Source organism: Bactrocera tryoni, chromosome 5 (genome assembly GCF_016617805.1).
Source record: "Bactrocera tryoni isolate S06 chromosome 5, CSIRO_BtryS06_freeze2, whole genome shotgun sequence".
Taxonomy (NCBI): Eukaryota; Metazoa; Arthropoda; class Insecta; order Diptera; family Tephritidae; genus Bactrocera; species Bactrocera tryoni.
In genome coordinates, this window is record NC_052503.1 from 9,230,297 (window position 1) to 9,252,074 (window position 21,778).

General features: G+C 40.1%; 1 protein-coding gene across 6 annotated transcripts in view; it reads left to right on the top strand.

Moving 5' to 3' along the window:
* The window catches only part of LOC120779208 (Down syndrome cell adhesion molecule-like protein Dscam2), a 121,179-nt gene that overhangs the window by 71,764 nt on the left and 27,637 nt on the right, over positions 1 to 21,778 (top strand). For all 6 annotated transcript variants that reach the window (XM_040111482.1, XM_040111485.1, XM_040111483.1 and 3 more), the window contains exons 8-9: positions 13,983 to 14,134; positions 17,224 to 17,496. In XM_040111482.1, coding sequence (XP_039967416.1) covers positions 13,983 to 14,134; positions 17,224 to 17,496 — 425 coding nt within the window. The remainder of the gene's footprint in view (positions 1 to 13,982; positions 14,135 to 17,223; positions 17,497 to 21,778) is intronic.

Consider the following 21,778-nt stretch of genomic DNA (forward strand, 5'->3'; position numbering starts at 1 on the left):
CAATATAATGCTACATAGAGGCATGCAACGTGCATGCATGCATTCAGTGATTTCGTAGAACTTCATCTTCATGTGAGAACTCTCACAAGACAATCCCCAATTGGCAACTTTAAGCGGAAGTTGGTGAGCAAGCACGTGCCAAGGCAGCACCGACACTACTGCGCTCGGCGTGCAAATGCTGCCCGCAGCCGCCGAATTGAGCCAGCAACAATATTAGCATAGCAGTGTGAGCCCACTTGAGAACTTGAGGCAGCGCATCAAACCCGGAAGTAATGATCTGCTGAATTTAAGTTTCACTCCCTCGTGATGCCTCCTGCTTCCCCGGCATTTGGTGATGGCGGTGTAACACAATTGTGGCAATCTGTAACCAGGCGCTGCAAAAGGCGTTAGTCGAGCGTGTGATTGCCGACGTGGGTGTGAAATGGGCGTATGTCAGCGCATAAGCTGCTGGGGCTTAGCTGCGGTTGTGACATAACCAAATAGTGGACAGAATTTAAGGAAATGTAAAAAGTTTTGCTCATTCACTTAAGAAAGTCGTGTCTTACTTGCCAAGAAGCTGTGCATGCAGTACAGTGTTGGACCGATTATTGAAAGCCTGAGAAATGTGAAATTTGAAGGAATAAGGTATATCAGATAAAAAAGTTACTGAAATCGTACTCTGTAAATTTTGCTGAAATTCGCTCCTCTTTTCATTATCTTCCATTAATTTTTATACCCTAAACGGAGTGTATTAAGTTTGCCACGAAGTTCCTCGGTACATATACGAACTTACTCCTCAGTTTTTGAGTTATCAATCTGAAAATTTGCACCCGTTATTTCCTCACCAATGAGCTGCTCATTTGTCGGAACAGCCGACATCGGACCTCTACAGCGTACAGCTGCCGTACAAACCGAACGATCAAAGCTTTTGTACGGAACCTTTTGAATTGTGCTTGACTATACATATGTCAGTAGCTGTAGTTCTAAACCATAAGACATGGTTCGCTATGGTGTCGCTTGCACATCTTTGCAGCGTTCTGATGCTGGCAGTCGGATGTGAAGCAAATTGCAGCGGAGAATTGAACGTAATTTGGCTAAATTTTACATTCATGACAGCGGGTGAAATGCAACTTGTGCGACTATTTTATGAAATGCCAATTGACCTAGGTAAATTTGTGTGTGCAAGATCTTGCACGTGTTGTCGACACTCGACTGTTTTCAGACCAGTGAGGAACTAGTTGAAAATTGATAAGCACCAGTATGAGTTTTGAAAAGTTGCTGACAAATTGAGCCGCAGTTTTCTGATTTTTAGTATGACTTTTTTATAGTTCTGGCAAAGTTCTTACAAAGAGCGTCGTTATATGGATACTGGCGTGGTTGCGTACATTCCAAGAAGACAAAAACATTTTTTCGATCATCCAACGCCACACGATGAACTAGCCTTTTGCGCGCTTGGGTTTTCCATGCGTGGTTTCCTAGCAGTTAAGTTGTAATGAGAGTGTGTGTGCTTTGCGTGCGTTTCTGCAGCCAAAACTCGGTGCGAAATAATTTGCTGTTAGGTTTGTGGGCTTAGAGCGAGCAGCTCGTGACAGGATGTAATTTTCAATTTGCTGGCAATTTTCAACTAACAAATTTACATGGATAAATACATTTCGTGTGCATGCGATGTGCTGCGCAACTTCGTCGTTCATTTAGAAAGCTTGCTTACGAACGCAGCGCACATACTTGCGTACCAATTACTGTGAAGGGTGTCCTTTAGGGTTATGGCAATTTTATTTTAAAAAAATTTAAAAAAAATGTGCAATTTATTTCAATTTTATTTAAATTTAATTTTAATTAATGCATAAAATATGCAATTGAATTAATGATCAGTATTTTTGCTTTGTTAGTTCACAAAACGACGGCATTTAGTATTTGAACGCAATTCGGCTATTAAATACCCTTCTTAGGTGTATGGGGTCTGGATAGTATTTGTTTCAAATCAAATTGCTTTAATATTGGGTGGTCGAAAAAGTATTTTCGTATTTTTTGAATAGAAGTTGTATATCTCCAGTACTGCCAATCATATTGCATCATACGTTGGAAAAGTGAGATTTTAAGCTTCATTTAACCAAAAAAAAATTAAATTCGGGGAAGTTGAAAAAAGTACAGGTGTTCAAAAATGAGTGAAAATAATGAAGAAATTAGTTATATTTTGAAATTTTTGTATAAAAAAGGGAAGAATGCCATGCAAGCCACCTATGAAATTTGTGAAGTTTACGGAACCGATGCTATATTAGGTTGTGTAGCACAACAATAGTTCGCTCTCTTCCGTTCTGGAAATTCCGATGTGAAAGATGCACTTCGCTCTCGTCGACCTATCGTTAAAAAAGTCGTTGAAAAAGTGGAAAAGATTGACCTCGACCGTTACATAAACAGCCATGACATTGCTAATGAACTTAACATTCATCATCAAACGGATTTGGACTATTTAAGAAAGGCTGGCTACAAAAAGAAGCTCGATGTTTTGGAACCACATGAATTTTCTGTGAAAAATTTAATGAACCGATTTAACATCTGAGATTCTTTGCTGAAACGAAATGAAATCGAAACATTCCTGAAGCGGAAGTTAACAGGAGACGAAAAGTGGATCAAATACGACAATAATGTGCGAGAAAGATCATGATCCAAGCATGGTGAAGCTCAACAAATGGTCGCAAAGCCAGGATTGACGTCTCGAAAGGTTACGCTGAGTGTGTGGTGAGATTGGAAAGGAATAATCCATTATGAGCTGCTCCAGCCTGGTCGAACCATTGATTCTGCTTTTTAATGTCACCAACTGATGAGATTGAAGCAAGCAATCGATAAAAACAGCCAGAACTGTCCATCAGGACAACGCTAGACGACACACATTTTTGATGACTTGCCAAAAACTGGGAGAGCTTGGCTGGGAGGTTTTGATTCATCCACCATGTAGCCCTGACCTTGCACCATCTGACTACCATTTGTTTCGGTCAATGCAGAACTCCCATAATAGAATAAAGTTGGCTTCAAGAGAAGCCTGTGAAAATTACATGTCCCAGTTTTCGCCGAGAAACCAGAAAAGTTTTACACTGATGGAATAATGTCTCTAGCGGGAAAATGGCAAAAAGTGGTCGACGAAAATGGTACATATCGTCACATAAAATTCAAAATATCATATGATCAATAAAATTGAAATTGAAAGTTTTAGTGATTACGATCCACAACATTTTAAGTTTCTGCTATCAGAGCTAACCCAGTTTTAACCATAATTTGAATTTTTTTCCTTCATGTACCATTTTATAACGTGCTTCATACTTTCCCCTGAAAACTTCCGAAAATGTTGTTACGTTATTTTGCATTTTAGTTGACGCCACATATCGTTCATTAAAGCTCATTATAAATATGAAAAAAATATGTTGAAGTTTGATTAGAAATGCGAAAAAACTTTTTCGGCTACCTAATATAAATTTCTTTGTCAGGGTTGCTCGAAATGTCAATGAGTCTACATGCCTCTAAGGAAACACCCTATAAACTACTTAAAATCACGAATTTGAATTTTCAACTTAATCGGTATATCTAACATACATACAAGTATATCGAGCTTAGTATTTGCAATAACTTGGCTGAAATTGACGTCTACGAAAATGAGCGCAGCCGGCGCTGTCGCTGCATTGTAACGGTATGAAGGTATTTGACGGTAATACCATTTCATTATTACAATTTTAAGCCTAATTACTCTGACGGCGCATTAATCACATCCGTGCGGAAAGCCACAGATGACAGTTCCTACACACGGGAGCGAATGAATGGCGAAACAATGACAAACTTTGCCGTGCTTTGCATCTGAAAGACACTCCTGCCCGCTGTGCGCGCGTTCGTTAACTTCAAATTGCGCTCATTCACGCGAGCATGTAGGTATGTGTATGCCCCAATCTCACATGTTGTAGTGGAAGTATGTATGTGAAAAGGATTACGTGAGTGCGCGCAGCCAAAGACGTGTGTTGCTGCTACTCAAACAAGCACCTGTGCGTGTTTCTGTGTGTGTGTGGCGGGATTACTTCTGTTGCTTAACTTGTTGCCATTAATGTTGCAAACTTTCTTCAGCCGCGAGCGGCTTAAGAGTTGAAATTATGCACTGTGTTTTGGGCCAGGCAGTGCACGTGCTTAACATTCATTTAGAGCGGCTGGAGAACATTGAAATTGTATGCCAAAAAAATATTTAAATTTGCTGCTATTAAATTTATTGCATGCAAATTCTGTTACTAAGAAATGTAGACAACTCTTGTAGCCGTATCGGCTATTTGCTCGTAATTGGAATCAACAACAGAAATGTAAATAATGACAAGAAGAAGCGCTCACTCCATTATAGGTGCCAGTGTACCTTTCTCGAGCTTTTTCAACTATCTTTATCACACACGAATTTATTTAATTGAGTCTCATTCGTTGGCTACGCCTGGCTCAGTGTTTACATATGCATTCGAAGCTAGTGCCAAAAGTGTGCTTAAACCAAGTTTCTCTAAATGCCGAAACCCACGAGCAAATGTAATTCTTCATTGAGTCATTAAATTGGATTGTGGCTTACCATATGCAAATGGTCGGAATCCAATTGTTATGCTCTGTAAGCGTTGCTTCCACAATTTGCACACATTCTATCACAGATTTAAGGTTCACTTCACGCCGCTCATATAACAATGAAGCCGATAATGAATGTGTGTAAATATGCACTTCCCGGTTCTTAATAAGATTTTCGGAAAAGATGCAACTTTGTAAAGCAATGCAATGTAAGTTTTCCAATTTCATTTGGATTTCTTCTTCGGATGGACAAGAAATTTCTGTAGAATGTCCTGCCATGTCGTTAAACAATAATGAAATTAGTAAAACTTTTGTTCCTGAACGAAAACTGAAAAGAAACTTTGCGTTTGTATCTCGAAAGTATTCACAGTTTTTGTTTACTCTGGGCAGCGTGCAACTTATTGACACACGCACAACTACATATGCAGCGTAATTGCTTGTTCAACTTTGTATGTGTGATTACAGGCGCGTGTGACTCGCATGAAAATAGTTCGTTAACAATTAAAATCGGTTTCTTCGACTTGAGAAATGTTGCGTATACGCTACGGCGAGAAAAATCCGCACCAAACAAAGTTGTTTGTAAATGATTTGACAGATTGAGTTTTCTACGGTTGATATGAATAAAAATTTTGAAAAAAGCATTCATAGGAAAGATAACACTGATTTCAAAATTACTTTGACTCACTCTTTGAATTATCACTCGTTTCGCGCTTTATAAGAAAGAGTAAAAAAATTTTGATTCCCAAACACAAAAATAACTTTGTTCGCTGAAAACTCTTCGCTCGTTTGTTTCAATCGCCACATGTTTCTTTCATGGTATCTTTTGAAAGAGCCTCATCTGTTCCAATATTTTTTTGGGTCAAATCTCAGCTGACACATTAATTTGTGTGCACAAATCGGAAAGACGCACACATATGCATGACAGCAAGAGATGTGTATACCCTCAGTGGAATGTAAATATGTTTACGTGTAAGCATAGTGAAGCCTGGCGCAGAAATCGTCAAACTGTTGCTCTATAAACTGCGTTATTTGCGCAAACAAACCTGCGAGACTTTCAAAAAGGTCATTTCATATTCAGGTGACCTACCTAGGTGTCGTCAGCCAACCACAACACTTCGAAGTGTGTATGACCCTATATGTATATGGATTAGTCGCTGAGCGCCGTTGAATAACTGGCGGCGACAATCAACCAAACGTTAGTGCCAGCAGCCATATGACAGCTTGTCAACATGTTCTCAAATGAATTTAAGAGTGCTGAAAGATGTGCAATATAAATGAGACAGTGAAGAATGTTATAATATGGGCAACCCGACCTTACTTCGCTCAAGAGTTGACTATAGTTCGAGGAGTGAAGGCTTTTTCATTAGAGCGCTGCAGTTGCGGAGTACATGGCTTCACGTCAGCAACTTTTGCGTCCAAACGTTATGCCAAAAGCTAGAAATCTTTGTCTCTATGGCAAGTTATCAAATTGTGTTACTCGTTTTTGTACTGAGATAAGCAATTTGCAATGTGATCTGCAATATTGAGATTCCTTGAGACCTCGGCGGCAAAATTTGCTAAATTTCATATCGACAGTTGAGGAAATAACGAAGTTATCATTATAAAATTACTGATAGAAATCGTAAAAAACTGAAAATTAATGAAATTATAAACTTTAAACACTCCGAAGTTTAGTCTAAATACAAATGGGAATTCAATATTTCTATAAAACATTTCACAAAATTAACATACATACCGCTTGCCGTCGACGAATTTATTATTTCCCAAATCAGAGTTTGGCTGGAGTTGGACGAGCCGACGCTTCCACCTAATTTAACTGAAACTTAATTTCAGAAGGCACATATAATTTCCTGTCAAACGTGGCTTGAACGAAACAATTGTAAATTTCGAAACCAGCTTTGGGGTCGTTCGTATCACGTTCGCTGCATGTTCTCATGAGTGCGCTCTAAAGCAGACTAATCACATTACAGTTATTGTTGCCATAGCTTATACACACACATACATACATTGAATTTGTTGAGGTCCTGGTTTCGGGCACAAGCAGCTCGTATGTGATGGTGGCAATTAAATATTAGTACAGTTAGAAACAAAACTTATCAGTATGTATGTATGGACGTGTGTATAAAATATATGTTTGGGCATAACATTTTAGACATTCAGTTTTATGTGTTTGTACACTTAACCGTTATTAGCATAACAGCAGCGCAATTATGTCTGTAAGTATGGGGAGAAGAGAGATTGGACAGTAAAACATGTTCTTTTACGCCACCAACTCGTTCATACATTTTATGCTGGCAACTCTTATTTTGATGTTTACATTCATTTTACCTCTGCCGTATCTGAAATTTTATTGCAGAAAAGTTTTTCCATTATATTTTAGAAAACACTTACATGCTCCTCACACAAAGCTAAAGTTGTAGAATCGGTGATTTCAAGCACCCTTTGGACTTTAGCAATTTCAGTTCGAGTAAAGGACTCGAATAGATGTGATAAAGCTTTAAGTATGTACAAGTTAAATATTTAAATAATAATGTGCAATTTCATCAAAATTAGAATAAATCTCAAGCGCCATTTCATTGTCAAAATATGAAATTCCACAATTCAATCGACATTCGGACAATTTTATTCGTGATTACGCATTAATTTGAATGCTTAAACGGCTTTGGCAAGGGATCAGAAGTGAGTGGATCATTTCATCCAAACGCATGAATATTTTATTTCATAATCCTCTTAGTCTTTGTCCGTCGCAATCGATTGTCAAAAGTAGACCGCACGTAGAAGACACACACACGAAGCTTGAGTTCTGCCGAGGCGGCCTTTAATGATATGCCATATCAGCAGCAGCGCAAATTCTTGTAAACAAAAACGAATTATTCCAGCATTTACATAAATTTCTAAGCGCAACAAGCGCCACAAGACCACTTGGCCCTTGCAGCCTTCCACGTAACTCATACGCCACGCCGAGCACTCCACACATAATCCACACAGTATTTGCTCAAAAAACCCATGCGCTGGCAGGAGCGGGCGAGAAGCAGGGCTTCTTTCGTTTTTGCGCTAGTGAAATTCCTGCCACTTGTTGCATGCAGCTGCTCGTAGCGAAAAAGTTGCCGAAAAGTATGAATGCACAACGAGGAGCAAGTTCGGACAAGTGTCAAAAAGTGCCAAAAAACTAAGTAATGTGGGTGTTTAAGTGGCGGAGTGATGAATATGCTGCAGCGCAGCCAGCTGAAAATGTCTGTCTGTTTTTACGGCAGAAAGTTGTGCGCAAAACATAAGTTGTTGCTGGCTTGTGTCACGTGTCTTTTTGTTGTGAAAGAAATTTGCATGCTAAAACTTCCTCTCTTACACATCTTCGTTCTCTCTCTCTCTCTCTGTCGCAGAGTTTGCAACTATAGAAATGTTATCTATTCCCCATGCAAGTTCTTTTACAAATATGCATACATAATATATGTATGTATATTGTATGAAAATAGTCGTGGGTATGTGTGCGTGTCATTTGTGTGCGATTAAAGTCGGAGTCCTGTAGCTGCTGCTGTTCTTAGTGTTCTTAGCTGAAAAGCACAAATTACCCATGCTGAGCACCACCCGACGCATAACAATGCCATGCTTAAACACATTCAAATATTACCCAAACCAAACTTGTGCCACACTCACATACTCGCACATATACATATATACATATGTATGCACATAAAACCGTGAGAGCCCCCTGCACCGAGATCCACAGCAATGTTCTTACAACAACAAGCATATTCGTTTGCCGCCTTGACACGATACATCTGACAGTAATGTGAGACATGAAGCCCATATGTATATGTGAGTGTGCGTGTGTATAAATATGGTTGTGGGTGTATACATTGGAGCGCATTCGGATTACGAATGCATGTCGTTGCATGTGTGGATATATTCTCATGTAGCTAGTTGAGCAGTAGAAACAGTTGCATCAAACGTGCGAGTGTGTGGCTCGACAGTGTTTTGTAAAATGTCAGCTATTTAAAATAGGATTAGGCCTCTTCTCTTCGGAAACAGTACCTCTGTGACGTGCAGCAAATTGTAAAGGCTTTGTTCAAGCTCTCCGAGTGCCAGGAAAAAGTTGGATGGAGTGTTGCGATTATTAGCACAAATACTTTGGCAACTCGCACCGGTGTGTAGCGAAGTGAAAGTCTATCTTCGTTCCTTACAAGTGGAGTCCTTATTATTGAATATAAAACTCGCATTTAGATCGATGTCTGCGATTGCATAATGATGCGAATATTTAATATGCATGAAATGGATTAAGAGTACACTGCTTGAAGTGGAGTTACATTGGAGATAAGGCTTCTGCTATATTATATTGAGGTGATGAATTATCCACGAATTTCAGATTTGAGTAATACTTTAAGAAAACCCATTAACTTCTGTTGCATAGAAGCTGTAATCCTCTTCTTTATTGGCGTAGACACCGCTTATGCGGTTATAGCCGAGTTCACAACAGCGCGCCAGTCATTCTTCCATTTCGCTGTTTGGCGCCAAGTGGAGATTCCAAGTTTAGCCAGGGCCTTCTCCATCTGGTACTATTAGCGGAGTAGAGGTCTTCATCTTCCTCTGCTTCTCCCGACTGGTACTGCGTCGGATTCTCTCTGACCTGGAGTGTTTTCATCCATTCGGACGACATGACCTAGCCCGTGTAGCTGCTGTCACTTAATTCACCTGCTGATCGACTGCACAGCAGTCTGGAGACGCAGGATTAAGGCCCTCGGATCCATGTTTCCGGACAGGGATTGCATCGACTCATTAGCACCCGGTAGACTATTGGAATTCATCGATGTGCTGGGGCTAAGTGAGTCCATGTGATTTAGGAGAGGGCACAATAGACCAAAGGTCGCGGTGCATTCCTCATAAATAAATCTAATCTAATCTAATTCGCTGAACTACCGCAAAAGACCATAAGTCTTTCGCTGAACCTTTCTCTCGAAAACCCGTACCGTCGACTCATCAGATGTTGCTATCGTCCATACCTCCGCACCATATAGCAGTACGGGAATAATGAGTGCCTTATAGGGTTTGGTCGTTGTTCGTCGAGAGAGGAATTTACCTCTCAATTGCGTACTCAGTCCGAAGTAGTACCTGTTGGCAATAGTTATTCTGCGTTGAATTTCGAGACTGACATTGTTGTTGGTGTTAATACTGGTTCCAAGGTAGACGAAATTATCAACGACTACGAAGTTATGACTATCAACAGTGACGTGGAGCCAAGTCGCGAGTGCGATGTCTGTTCGTTTAATAACAGGAGATATTTCGCCTTGCGCTAGCTCACTACCAGACCCATTTGCTTCGCTTCCGTATCCAGTCTAAAGAAAGCAGAACTGACGACGAGGGTGTAGAGACCAATGCAATCAATATCGTCGTCGAACGCCAGCAGCCGTACACCTATAAAAGATTGTGCCTTCTTTATTCAGCTCTGCAGCTCGAAGTATTTTATACAGGCGTAGATTGAAGAAGTCGAAGTCGCCTTGTCTGAGAGCTCATTTGGCATCGAACTGCTCGGAAAGGTGTTTCCTTATCCTGACGGAGCTTTTGGTATTACTAGACGTCAGTTTACACAGTTTAAGTGTTGCAAACTTCGTTGCAGTGAGGGTATGTGTAGGATAGTTTATTCTTCAAAAAATGATTTATACTTCCAAATCTTTAAAAATAATGCTAAAAAGCGACACAAATTCCTTACTAGCAGCCTGTGTTTGTTTTAGTTCAGATGTTTCTCATGAAGCCGGACTTTGTTGTTATTTGTTATAGTTTTGTCATGTCGTGTGAGGATATCACTGCAGTTTTTATCAACCGCCGTCAACAAAAATCGCAAAACAGTCCACCCACACACCGACATTCGAGCGACGATGCTGGTAAACTGCTAAAAGAACAGGGGAACTCATGTTGTAATGTAAATACAAGCACACAAACACACCCACAAACGGGCATGCACTGCTCCAGTGTGGCAGAGTTGGCAGTGACACGACATTTAAAGCGCTTTAAACTGTCCTACGAGACCGCACGGGTGGTACCAGCAACAGCAAGTCGAAAAAGTTGCCAACTTTCTTTGTTTAGACACGCAAGGCGGTCCGCGGTGGCATGAGACGCAGCATATTCTTCCGCTTAAGGCAGGTACACATCGCTTATACATATGTACATTGCCTCTCTTGGCTCTTGGTTACTCTCGTCTGCAGTTGGTTGGACATTTTTGCTGACGTTTTGCTCCTCTTTACTGCTCACTGCTTATAGTTATAGTATGTGGGTAGGTGAATGTGTGTACATTGAAGTTTTAACTTCCGTTTCCGCTTTAACGCCAACGCAATGCCGAAAGCAAACAATCAACTAACCAGTTGGGAGACTTCACGCACGAAATCAGCCAAAACTCGAGCCAGAAGCGAACTGCCAACAAGCAACTTTCGGACTCATTACATTGCCTTCCATGCTCGCTGTTGCACACTCCTCTCTGCCTGTTAGGGCAAACAAGTACCTACGTTGCAAGTTTGACAAGTAAAGAAAATAAAACGGTGAATATATGTATACATAGCGGTTGGTATTCTTCAGGTTTTGTTCATCGCCTTACCACGTTCATGGCAAGGCAGTTGATTGTTTTTTTGCTTCGAGTTTTGTGTATTCTGCTTTCCTTGCAAGCCGTTGAACGCCGATTGACTCTGCTGGCTGTCAGTCGCTGCGTCGATAATGCCTTCCAAGATTGCTTCGTTCGCTTTTTTGTTGCCGTTAAACGATTCATTGCTTTCGGTTGCCCAATAAAACTGTAGTCCCTACTAATTTTCTCCAGAAACTTTAGCAAATCTCAATGTTTTTTGGCCGTGCGGATTCTCTTGCGCATAACTGATTATTGGGCCGTGGACCAGGTGGCTTCGCTTTCAATAAGTCGATTGGTGAACCTCTACACCTAACTTCATTGAGAGACAAAGTTAGTGTTTCGTTAAGGATTATATCTAAACATCGCTCTCTCTATTTTTATTCCGGTACAAATTTTGTAGTACTATTTGTTCTTTTCTCCAAAAAACGCCTCAGTTTCGACGATCACCTCATCATTCGACGAAACTTTAGTGTGTTCAGTGAGTGTTCATTTGAGAGCAGAAAATAGGCGCTGGAGACCAGATCTGAATAATTCGGTGGATGTGGAAGCAATTCAGAGCCCAATTGACGGAATTATGCCATCGATTTATTATACGGTGCATTGTCTTAGTGAAACAGCGGTTTCTTCTTCTTCAAATGCGGTCGGTTTTTGGTAATTTCGTTCTTCAAACATTCCTCAAGTAGTTTCGAAACATAGAGCTCAGTTGATAGTCTTTGGCCGGATAAAAATTCGGTTTCCGATTCCGGTTACTAAGACCAGACTGTAGTGGGGTTCCACGTCTTCGGTGCTCATTTCATTACGTCCAAACTGAGCAATTGTTAGTTGATTTTCCCTTGACAGTGTCTGGAAATCATACTGATTTTTAAGTCAGACCGGGGACTTTTCTATTGACTTGCTCTGTTCTTCGGAATCGTATTTCTATTGAAATTCTTTCTTTTTGTTATATCAACTCATAACTTCTACTTTCTTAGCGTTTTTACTCTGCTCCTTTACTAGTATAATTCCATTGCAAGTGAAATATTAAAAAGGCTTTCAGTGTCATTCTAAAAGCAATCCCAAAAGGGTGCAGACATCAACTCGTAATTAAAGGCGAGCAAATTTCATAACTGTGACCAATAAATATTGTTTGCGTCGCCATGTTGCCGTAATTAATGATTTGTGCAGAAAACAGCAGCTAAGCATACAAATACAACAACCTCGCGCAGCTGCGGCCTTCATTATTCCCACTCAATCAGCCCAACCGACCCAAACAACTGTGTAATTTGTTGAAGAACTTGTTGCAATGAAATTTCCGCTAATTAAATCACAAATACACAACATTCTTCGCAATCGTGCATTTTTCTGCTTTCGCACACACCCACTAGGAATTGCCGACCCCTAAGGGATGTACTCACGTATTGACGCCAATACACACATATCGTTAGATTCGCAAACTTCGTCAATGTCCGATACAGCACGGCGCTGGCCGCTGCGATTGGCAAAGTTGGGATCGTTCCTTTGCAATATAATTAATTGCCAATTAGTAAAGCATAACGTACACAACAAGCATTAGTTAGTCAAGTAAATAAACGGTACAGCACGAGAATCAAAGAAACAACAAATGACGACGGGTAATTACACCAAGAACTGGTTAAACATTGCGAACACAAGCACAGAAGGAATTGACGAGGTGAATAAGGAATGTTGCCGACTTCAGAAAAAACATGAGTCGAAAGGCGGCTGTTATGTTATATGGAGCCCAAGCGCCTTTCACCTTTAATTTGACATCGGTTGGGTTTTATTGATAACTCAGCGTCAACCTGCTACTGGATTAGCTTGGCAGTCGCTCACCTTCTTGAAGCGAGCCTTCGAAGTATGTCCTCTTGGATATTAGGACACACGCACTTATTAAAATTCCGTTTTTGCAGTGTCCTGCAGCGTTTGCCTCGGCAAATGTAATTATGTGACACTTGCACACAAGTCTGACTGGGTGCTGGGATGTTCACAGTTATGTGTGCCTTGCGAGAGAATCTGATTATTCACAAGTAGCAATGTTGGCAGAGGCAAAGGTCATAACTTCATATCTTTAAGTATTACAAGTACACTTTGTGCACACATACATAACGCATAACGATGTCATAATGAATTGCCATAAAATCCAGCAATAACAGCAATTCAGTTTAGGTAATTAAAATTGATTGATTTCCATTTTAATCGTCGCTTATGAACCGCTTACGAGAAGACTTCGTAAATTTAAACTTAAACTAATAAATGTGTGTATAAATATTTCTCATCAAGCGCTGCTTCAAAAATACTGTTAATTCCTGAAACTTGAGAGCGCCGCAGGCAAGGATATATTGAGCTGCCGACGGCAAATTGCTTAGTTATGAGCTCGAGTTTATAGCTTTAAAATTAATATTTTCACATTTATTGGCAAGCATACAATCGTGGAGAACTCTTAGGCCGTAATCCATTTGAACATGAAGGACTCTTTACTTGTAGATGCAGATCCAATATTTTCTCCGCAGTATTTTCAATCATACTAACGCATGTACTCCGCAGAAATGGACAAAATTTGAGTAACCTTAGACAAGAATGATAAATTGGTGACTTGAATTTATATTCTATATTGAAATATGCGCTTGATTGTGTTTAAATAATTTTATTAGCTGTCAGAGCGGCGCATCTTTACATTTTACATTGAAAAAGCTCATTTTACATTATATACATATGTATGTACGCGCTTGCTTTTACTCTTGTATTGAAGTATGAGGCTCATTCACTCACTGACACTAAATTATATTCTTCTTTTACACGCCCACTTTCATGCGCTGCCACACAGATTTATGATTGGGCAATACATCACTGTCCACGGCGATGTAATTAGTCACGTCAACATTAGCCATGTCATGGTGGAAGATGGCGGCGAATACTCCTGCATCGCGGAGAACCGTGCGGGGAAGGTGCAGCATGCGGCACGTTTAAATATTTATGGTAAGTACATATAATAAACGGAATAATAAACAAGCAAAATTATGAAAATTAATTACTTTCTTAATATTTTCGAATGAGCCACTGAAGGCCGATGTTATTTTAAAAAGCTTTTCAGGCGCCGTGACTTTATGAAAACGTTGCCATCCGGTTGAAGCACAAAGGCACTCTACGTTTCGGCCGTTGGCTTATGTGTCCACAAACCATATGTTTGTGTGTGTTCATTGTCCATATTTCTGCAGGTCATTCACAGGAAAATTGCGAAATTCCCGTTTATTTGCCTCCAACATTTCAGCTGCCCGACGCCGTCATTCAGTATGGACAAATTCATTTCCAACTTTCCTTTTTTTTTTTGAATATTTCACCCGCATTTTGCACCCGCGGCGCACTTTTCAAACGGTCAGCTAAAATTTCATTGCGATTCTGCCGAATGGAACGGCACGCTATTCGCATGCATACCTTATGTATGTATGTGTACTGGTATTTACATGATAAATATGCATTCGAAAAATAAGCCTCGCAGAGATTTATTGATGTTCATGGAAAGCCGCACTCTCGATGCGCCAAAATAATTGCAAAAAGACACAGAGCCACATATGTATATGTACATACATACATATACTACTGTGGGCAAAAAATAGTAAGACATTTTAATTCAAATTTTGCGCGAAATTTGATGGACTATTTTTCTTCTAGGTTGGTATGATTGTCAGCGACATCTGTGGCAAATCCAAATCAAAATAATGATTAGTGTTTAGTTCACGCTTGTCTTTATGAAATAATTATTTCACAAAGAAGTTCTATTAAATTTTGTGTGCGGAAACAAAAAGCTGGTGCCAAAACGTTCAGTATGTTGGATAAGACCTTCGATGATATGGGTTTGTCGCGAGCAAGTGCTTTTGTTTGGTACAAATTATTCAAAGAGAAAGCGTTGACGGCGAACTGATATCAACATCTACTGACGAACAACACGTCAATAAAATACGTGTATTGGTGCTTGAGAATCTACGATTAATAGTCAGAGATCTTACTTTCATGGTTGGAATATCGAAAGTATCGGTGAAAACCATTTTGAAAGATTATTTGGGCCTAAGAAAAGTGAAAACACGATTGGTTCCAAAATTACCATATTTTTTCGGAAAACAGCGTCGCCTGCACGTCTGTGAAACAATGCTTTCCGACTACTAGAATGTCATGAAATGCATTATTACTGGCGATGAGTCTTGGATCTATGCTTATGATAGATGAGAAATCGGGCGAATATTGTGTCAAAGCAGGTCAAAAATCAAGATTATGCTGACAGTTTTTTCGTTTACGGAGGTGTGGTGCAGTCAGAATTTCTTCGGACTGGCCAAATTGTCAAAAAGGAACACTATTTGAGTGTTTTGAGTCCTTTGCACGAAGCTTTTCGTAAAGCGAGGTCTGAATTATAGACTGACAATTCTTGGCTTGTGCACCACGATAGCACCGTGGTCGCATTTAATGTTGCTTCTTCGTGAGTTTTTCGCCAAAATTTTCAACCATTATAGTGCCGCAACCATCGTATTCGCCTAAGTTAGCACAGTGTGACTTCTGACTTCTGGAAACCATCTTGATTACGCGCTATTCCGTAAATTGACTTTAGAACTGTTTCGAGGTTTCATAAAACCTTTGGCACAAGTGTATTGGGACCATGGAGAACTGCTTTGAGGGGACGACATAGATTTAAGAATTTTTTAATTATGAACAAAGTCTTACTATTTCTTACTCATAGTAGTATGTGTGGAATTTTAGCACTCCTTCTTTCGCTAATATTATTGTTGTATATCAAAAATAATTAGTTATATAATTCAGGCCTCATTTTCCGGATTTTCGTAATGAAAAAGGTGAGGTGAAGAAATTGCGTCAGATATTTGCTATATGTATTTATTACTAGTTTTAGAAATAGATAGTAAACTTACATCGCGTTTGGTGGTAATTGAAAAGAGCGTTGGAGAGCTGAGGACTCTGTGAAAATTTGATGGAAAGTATATTCCAAACGTAAAATGCAATTTCATAAATAAATACATATAAAACCTGCTAAATTTAACATTTACAGATATAAAATTGCCTAAAATCAAATTTTCTTTTTCATGTTTTACTTCTAAAACATTCAAATTCCCGAAGAGACTGAAGCTTTTCTAAGAAATGCACGTTTTCTTACCAAAAACAAATACTAAAAATCACTTCTGAAAACCATTTTCAACAATTTTTGAGCATGAAGCGGCTTTAATTGCTGAGAGCAGCTTGAATAACATTTATTTTTATTACATCGCTGGTATGTCGGAACTCAGCTATGCAGCAGCATGCCGTACATTTGTGGAGGCATTAATATTTTCAGTGACAATGTTTGGCGGTAGCTTTCAGCAAATAAAAAATTCATACGCCATAAAGTTTGTCATAAATTTTATAAATTTTCAACTGGAAACAAGTGCGCCTTTCAAAAATGCAAATGCCACACTTTTTACACTCAACATCCACAGCACTCTATTTTTCTGTTTCTGTTTCTGTTTCTTTTTTTGTTAAGAAATGCAACAAATAATAAACATACTCAACGTAGAATTGAAAGGGCTACGAGAAAAAAACATTGCGAACCGCAGCTGCAGCACAGGAATCTGCTGACGCTGCAGTGACCCACATAGATAAAGCCAAAACATGCTGCCTGTTCCTTTTCTGTGGCCGAACGTGTACTCGTATGCCCAGAGGGTAGGGGAAACTGTACATACACACGCTGATATCTCCTGGACATGTGGAGCTTCAGACGAGTGTGCGATTGGTGTGAGTGCAATTTGTTTGTTTACAAAGCGACGAATTACGTAAACGTTCCCTATTCGGCAGTTTTTATATGCTTGCAATTTTGATAATATTCCTGCCAGCTTACCGCCAAAGTGTGGGCATCATTTTCAAGCCAATTTTCTGCTATCTTTACTCACTAACTCGCCTGAAAAATTCAATCCATATAAATTCTACATTGTCATTTAACTTTCAAAAGCTTGCGAGCGAACTTAAATCAACCGTTATTTGAATGACAACACTAAACCTAATTTTTCACTTTTCTCTTCTTCCTTTCACAGGTCTACCCTACATCCGCCTCATACCGAAAGTTACTGCCGTGTCGGGTGAAACCCTAAACTTGAAGTGTCCCGTGGCTGGCTACCCCATCGAAGAGATACATTGGGAGCGCAACGGCCGCGAACTACCAGATGATATCCGGCAACGCGTGCAGCCGGACGGCTCGTTGACCATCACACCGGTGCAGAAGAACACGGATTCGGGCGTGTACACATGCTGGGCGCGCAACAAGCAGGGCCACAGTGCGCGGCGCAGTGGCGAAGTCACAGTCATAGGTCAGTATACTTCAAGCGAAACTGAGCTAAGTGTGCGAATAAAGGGGTGAATGGCGAGCATGAATATCGCCTCAATTAATACAACAAAAATACAAGTAGCAACAACATGGAGACAATGATAAGAGCAGAACAAGCTCATTCATATGGAAATTAGCCATTGCAAGGGGGAGGCTTCGATAAAATTAAATACAGCTTTTCATTATGCCTCCTGTATGGGCGACACTTAAACATTTCGCAGTGAAATATTTGAGAATTTAAAATAACGCATTGAACTAGTTAGTGAATTAGTGACTGAAGGGCAAATCAAAGCATATATGATACAAGTGTGAGGCTAATAAGCAAGATACAAGTATGGCCATCGGACATTTTAACCGTTACAGCTAAAATGCGTAGCACATTCCAATTTTGTAGGCGCAATAATAATAATTAGATTTGTAATTGCGACAACAGAGTGCGCGGAAGCAATTTCAATTCGGACGCAGACTATTATTAAGCCAACTTTTATTATCACAAGCGCATATTTTGCTTGTCCGCATTATTGCTTAACTTTATTATTGCTTTAATTTCGGCAATGAGCGGGAAGAGATAGGCACTTATCAGCACGAAACTTACGGTCGCTTGTGCAGAACGCCTGTGTTGTTATTGAGTGGCTGCCCAAAAGAGTCGCAGTTCATCACTTCGAAATGGGAACTCTTGCAAACTTCGCTGCGGTTGCTTATGAGACAGCAACTGCACGACTTAACGACAACAAGGAGATGAGCAAGGCGGATGTTGAGGCTGAGCTCGACGACAAAGTCTCTTTTATTTGCTTCGAAACAAGCAGAGAACTTGTTCTGTTGCAAAATGTTCATTGTTTCAGAGTTGAAAAACTTTTTGGCATTGAAATAAGTAATAATTGGAATCGCTTTTAGTTTTATTAGTAAAGTTTTAAATATGCGCGCTGCATTGCTGCAGGCTTTACTGTTTTGTACTTCCTTATGCACGACGTACTACAACCACACTGGCGGCCACTCAGTTTTAACAACTTTTATATTTTAATTAGTATATACTACTATAACTAATGTATATGTCCACCATTAAAGCTATTCTGGGTGTTTGTTGAAAAATTTGACGCTTTCAGCGAACGCGGATACTCGTTTGCCGCGACAATGTTAGCGGATTCATTGTCTAGTTCTGGGCTTTAAAAAGTTCCAAAAAAATAAGCAGAAGTCAGAGAAATTTAATATACATATATTATAGCCCCCAGCGTACTTTCGAATATGAAGAATATGTGTGTGCTTCCGAAGATGAGCACAGGTTTCGTTTCAGCTGAAGTTGGTTTACTGCATATTTGGAGGGTAGGTTTCTTGTCAGCTACTAGATTGTTCAGCAATTGTTCAAAGAGCGCTGGCAGCGCGATTTCCAAACATTAAAAGCGTCACGGAAGGCATTCTCCGGAATAGCCTTAAGAGCCGATCTTCATGCTGCTTGAATCTCCTCTGTCGTCTCAAAATACTTGCCATTCATTGGCCTTTTCAGGCAAGGAACCAGAAAAAGTCCGGGAGGCCACATTTGGGCTGTAGGGCGGCTGCGGAAGCCTTGGGATGCCGCCTTGGTTAGGTATCTGTTCACAAGAAAGGCGGTGTGAACCGGGGCGTTGTCGTGGTGCAACTTTCAATCGACTGCAATGTCCTGTCGGACCCGATTGAGCCTTCGTTTGGGTTTCTTGAGGGCTTCTACGTAAAACTTGGCATTGATGGTTTGGGCAAGAGGAACAAATTCATGGTGGATGCATTCTTTCGGTCTTCATCTCCGACTTATTCCCGGCCCTCCAAAACGGTTCCACCGAAACACACAACTTATTGCTTGAGCAACATCTGGGCAAGCCTGCTTGATCATATCAAACGTCTCTGTCGCAGATTTACCGAATTTCACATAGAATTTAATCGCGCACCTCTGCTCTATCGAACGCTGCATTTTCTGCTTGCAGCACTCACAAAAAACACGTCGCGCGAAAATGCTTGTCCTTACTTTCCAGTTGCTCGGAAACAACTGACCAGCCGCTCGTTCATTAGCTAGGAATGCTCTCTACCGAATCCAGTCGGTGCGCGCACTCCGAAGTACAGTCGCGGCGTTAGAAAATCAGTCCTATTATTTTCCGGACAAACCCTGTATAACTCAATATAGGGTGGCTGTTGGGCGGCTTTGGTAATCACATGAAAGCGATATCTTTGGTTAGCAATCTGATTGCAATTGTTTGTAGAAGAAGGACGTTTAAATAATTTGATTTTCACCTGCCACAGCCAACGTCAGCAAAATCTCAAATGAGCATTTGTCACTCAGCAGTTTTCAACGGCCGGAAATGCTGCGCAATTTTTCGGTTTCTTCACAAACCAAATTGCATTTCGCCGCCTCGCAAATACCGCGTTTCTCTTCCGTCTTAATCAACTGTTCTTTGTGTTAAGGCATAAATGAGTGAGAGTTAGAGCGTGGGCGCCTGGGCTTAAGTTGGGGTGTGCTCATTCATATGGATACATAATCGTATGTGAGAATACATTACACATTCATGTACGCCGAAGTCAAGTGGGGCGCCTTATCGAAAGTTATATATAATACTTACGTGTATGCCCAGCTATGTTTGTGCAGTTGCAAGAATCATGGTACTCAAAAAGATTCCCTTGGAGTGGACCGAAGTATATATGGATGCAACTAGTTCTCATTTCTGTACTTTCGTGCAATCGACTAATGACTTTCGTAACTTCTGCTGAGAAACTGATGAAGTTTTCACCGATTTGGAATAGAAGAAAAATGCATTTCTGAACCACTGTTATTTTCTAGGGGTGTTCTTCCTTGTACAAGTTAGCAGACTTTCAGAGCTGTGCTTTCACTTGTTCGTTGGCGACTCCGCTGAGACATTTTGCGCCTTTCAATGGCGTGCTATTTCGGATTTCCACGTACTTGCAGCGATATGATGTATACATTTTCCCCGCCTGCGACGACCCACTACCCACTTTTTTGGTATCCTGGACAAATTAGGCCCTTGTGGCATCTTTTGTGTACTTTCATAAACACGAGCGAAAATAAGCCATATATGTGCTCGCGTTTATACGAGGCGTATGTATGTATGTATGTGTGTAGGCATTAATCTGTGGTGGTGCGGATCCCCATTTTTAACGTTTAATTGAAATAAGTGTGCACATTGCCACAATTGTATGTGTGTTGTTGCTGCTGTTGGCACTTTAGGGACTCGCTGCCGCAAAGAGTCTGGCTCATTTGGTCGTACATATCTACAGGCAAGTGCCTGATGAAAGTAAATAAATATGACTGAGAATTTATACCTCATTAGCCTTTTGGTTTTTGAGGTTTGCATATTTACTTTGCCGCCACTCCACAAGTGTTCCTCGCATTCATAACACATCACTCCATTGGTACACCACATGCCTGGCACAATCTTACATACATACATATGTACATATAGTACATGTATGCAGGTATTACTGTAAATGCTGCTGGGGCGCAAGGGTTTGCGGTAAGGTGTCTGTGATGGTGTTTGTGTGTGAATTAGCGTTGACATATTTAATGGCGTGCCAGCTATTAACTTTGGCAACACTGTTTATTTCAGCAGCTTCTGGAAATTATTTAAAAAAAATAAAATTATTATTTTAAAATTAGTGAAATAAATGGAAGATATAATTTTCCATCTTCAATCTTTACAAGAATTAGTTAACACAAGTTTCCGTTGTAAAAAATTAATACAGAATCGGTTATCAGAAAATTCAGTGTATTTTTTGGGCCTTCTCCATTTTTGGCTAATTAGCGAGGCCTTAATCAGCAGCTTTTTATATGAAAAACATACAAAATATTTTTGTTAAAACTGCTCATCAGCATATAGGCAAGCGATTGCTGTCGGTTCTCTCTTGAAGTTGCTTCATTCAATGATTATAATGAGCATCAGTTACTCTCTTTTTACTTTACTTCCAAACGCAGAACTCAGTCTCACAGGAAAAAATTCTTTCGCTCACACAACGTCTAATTAATTTGAACGTGCTGACCTACAATGCAGCTTTTCAATTGCAAAAAAATTAGCCGTAATCAGTTAGCTTATTAACAGCAACAGAAAGCAAAGCACAGTTGCCCAATTTTATAAGCGCAAACAGGTTAATTAGAGGAAATGGAGGATAAGCAAAGAATGTGCGCATAAATCTTTCAATTCTAAAGTGTGTTATATTAAAAAAAATAGTTAAAATAGGTTAGGTTAAGTAAATCTGGGAGGCCAATAAGCCATATATAGACCAGTTTTGAT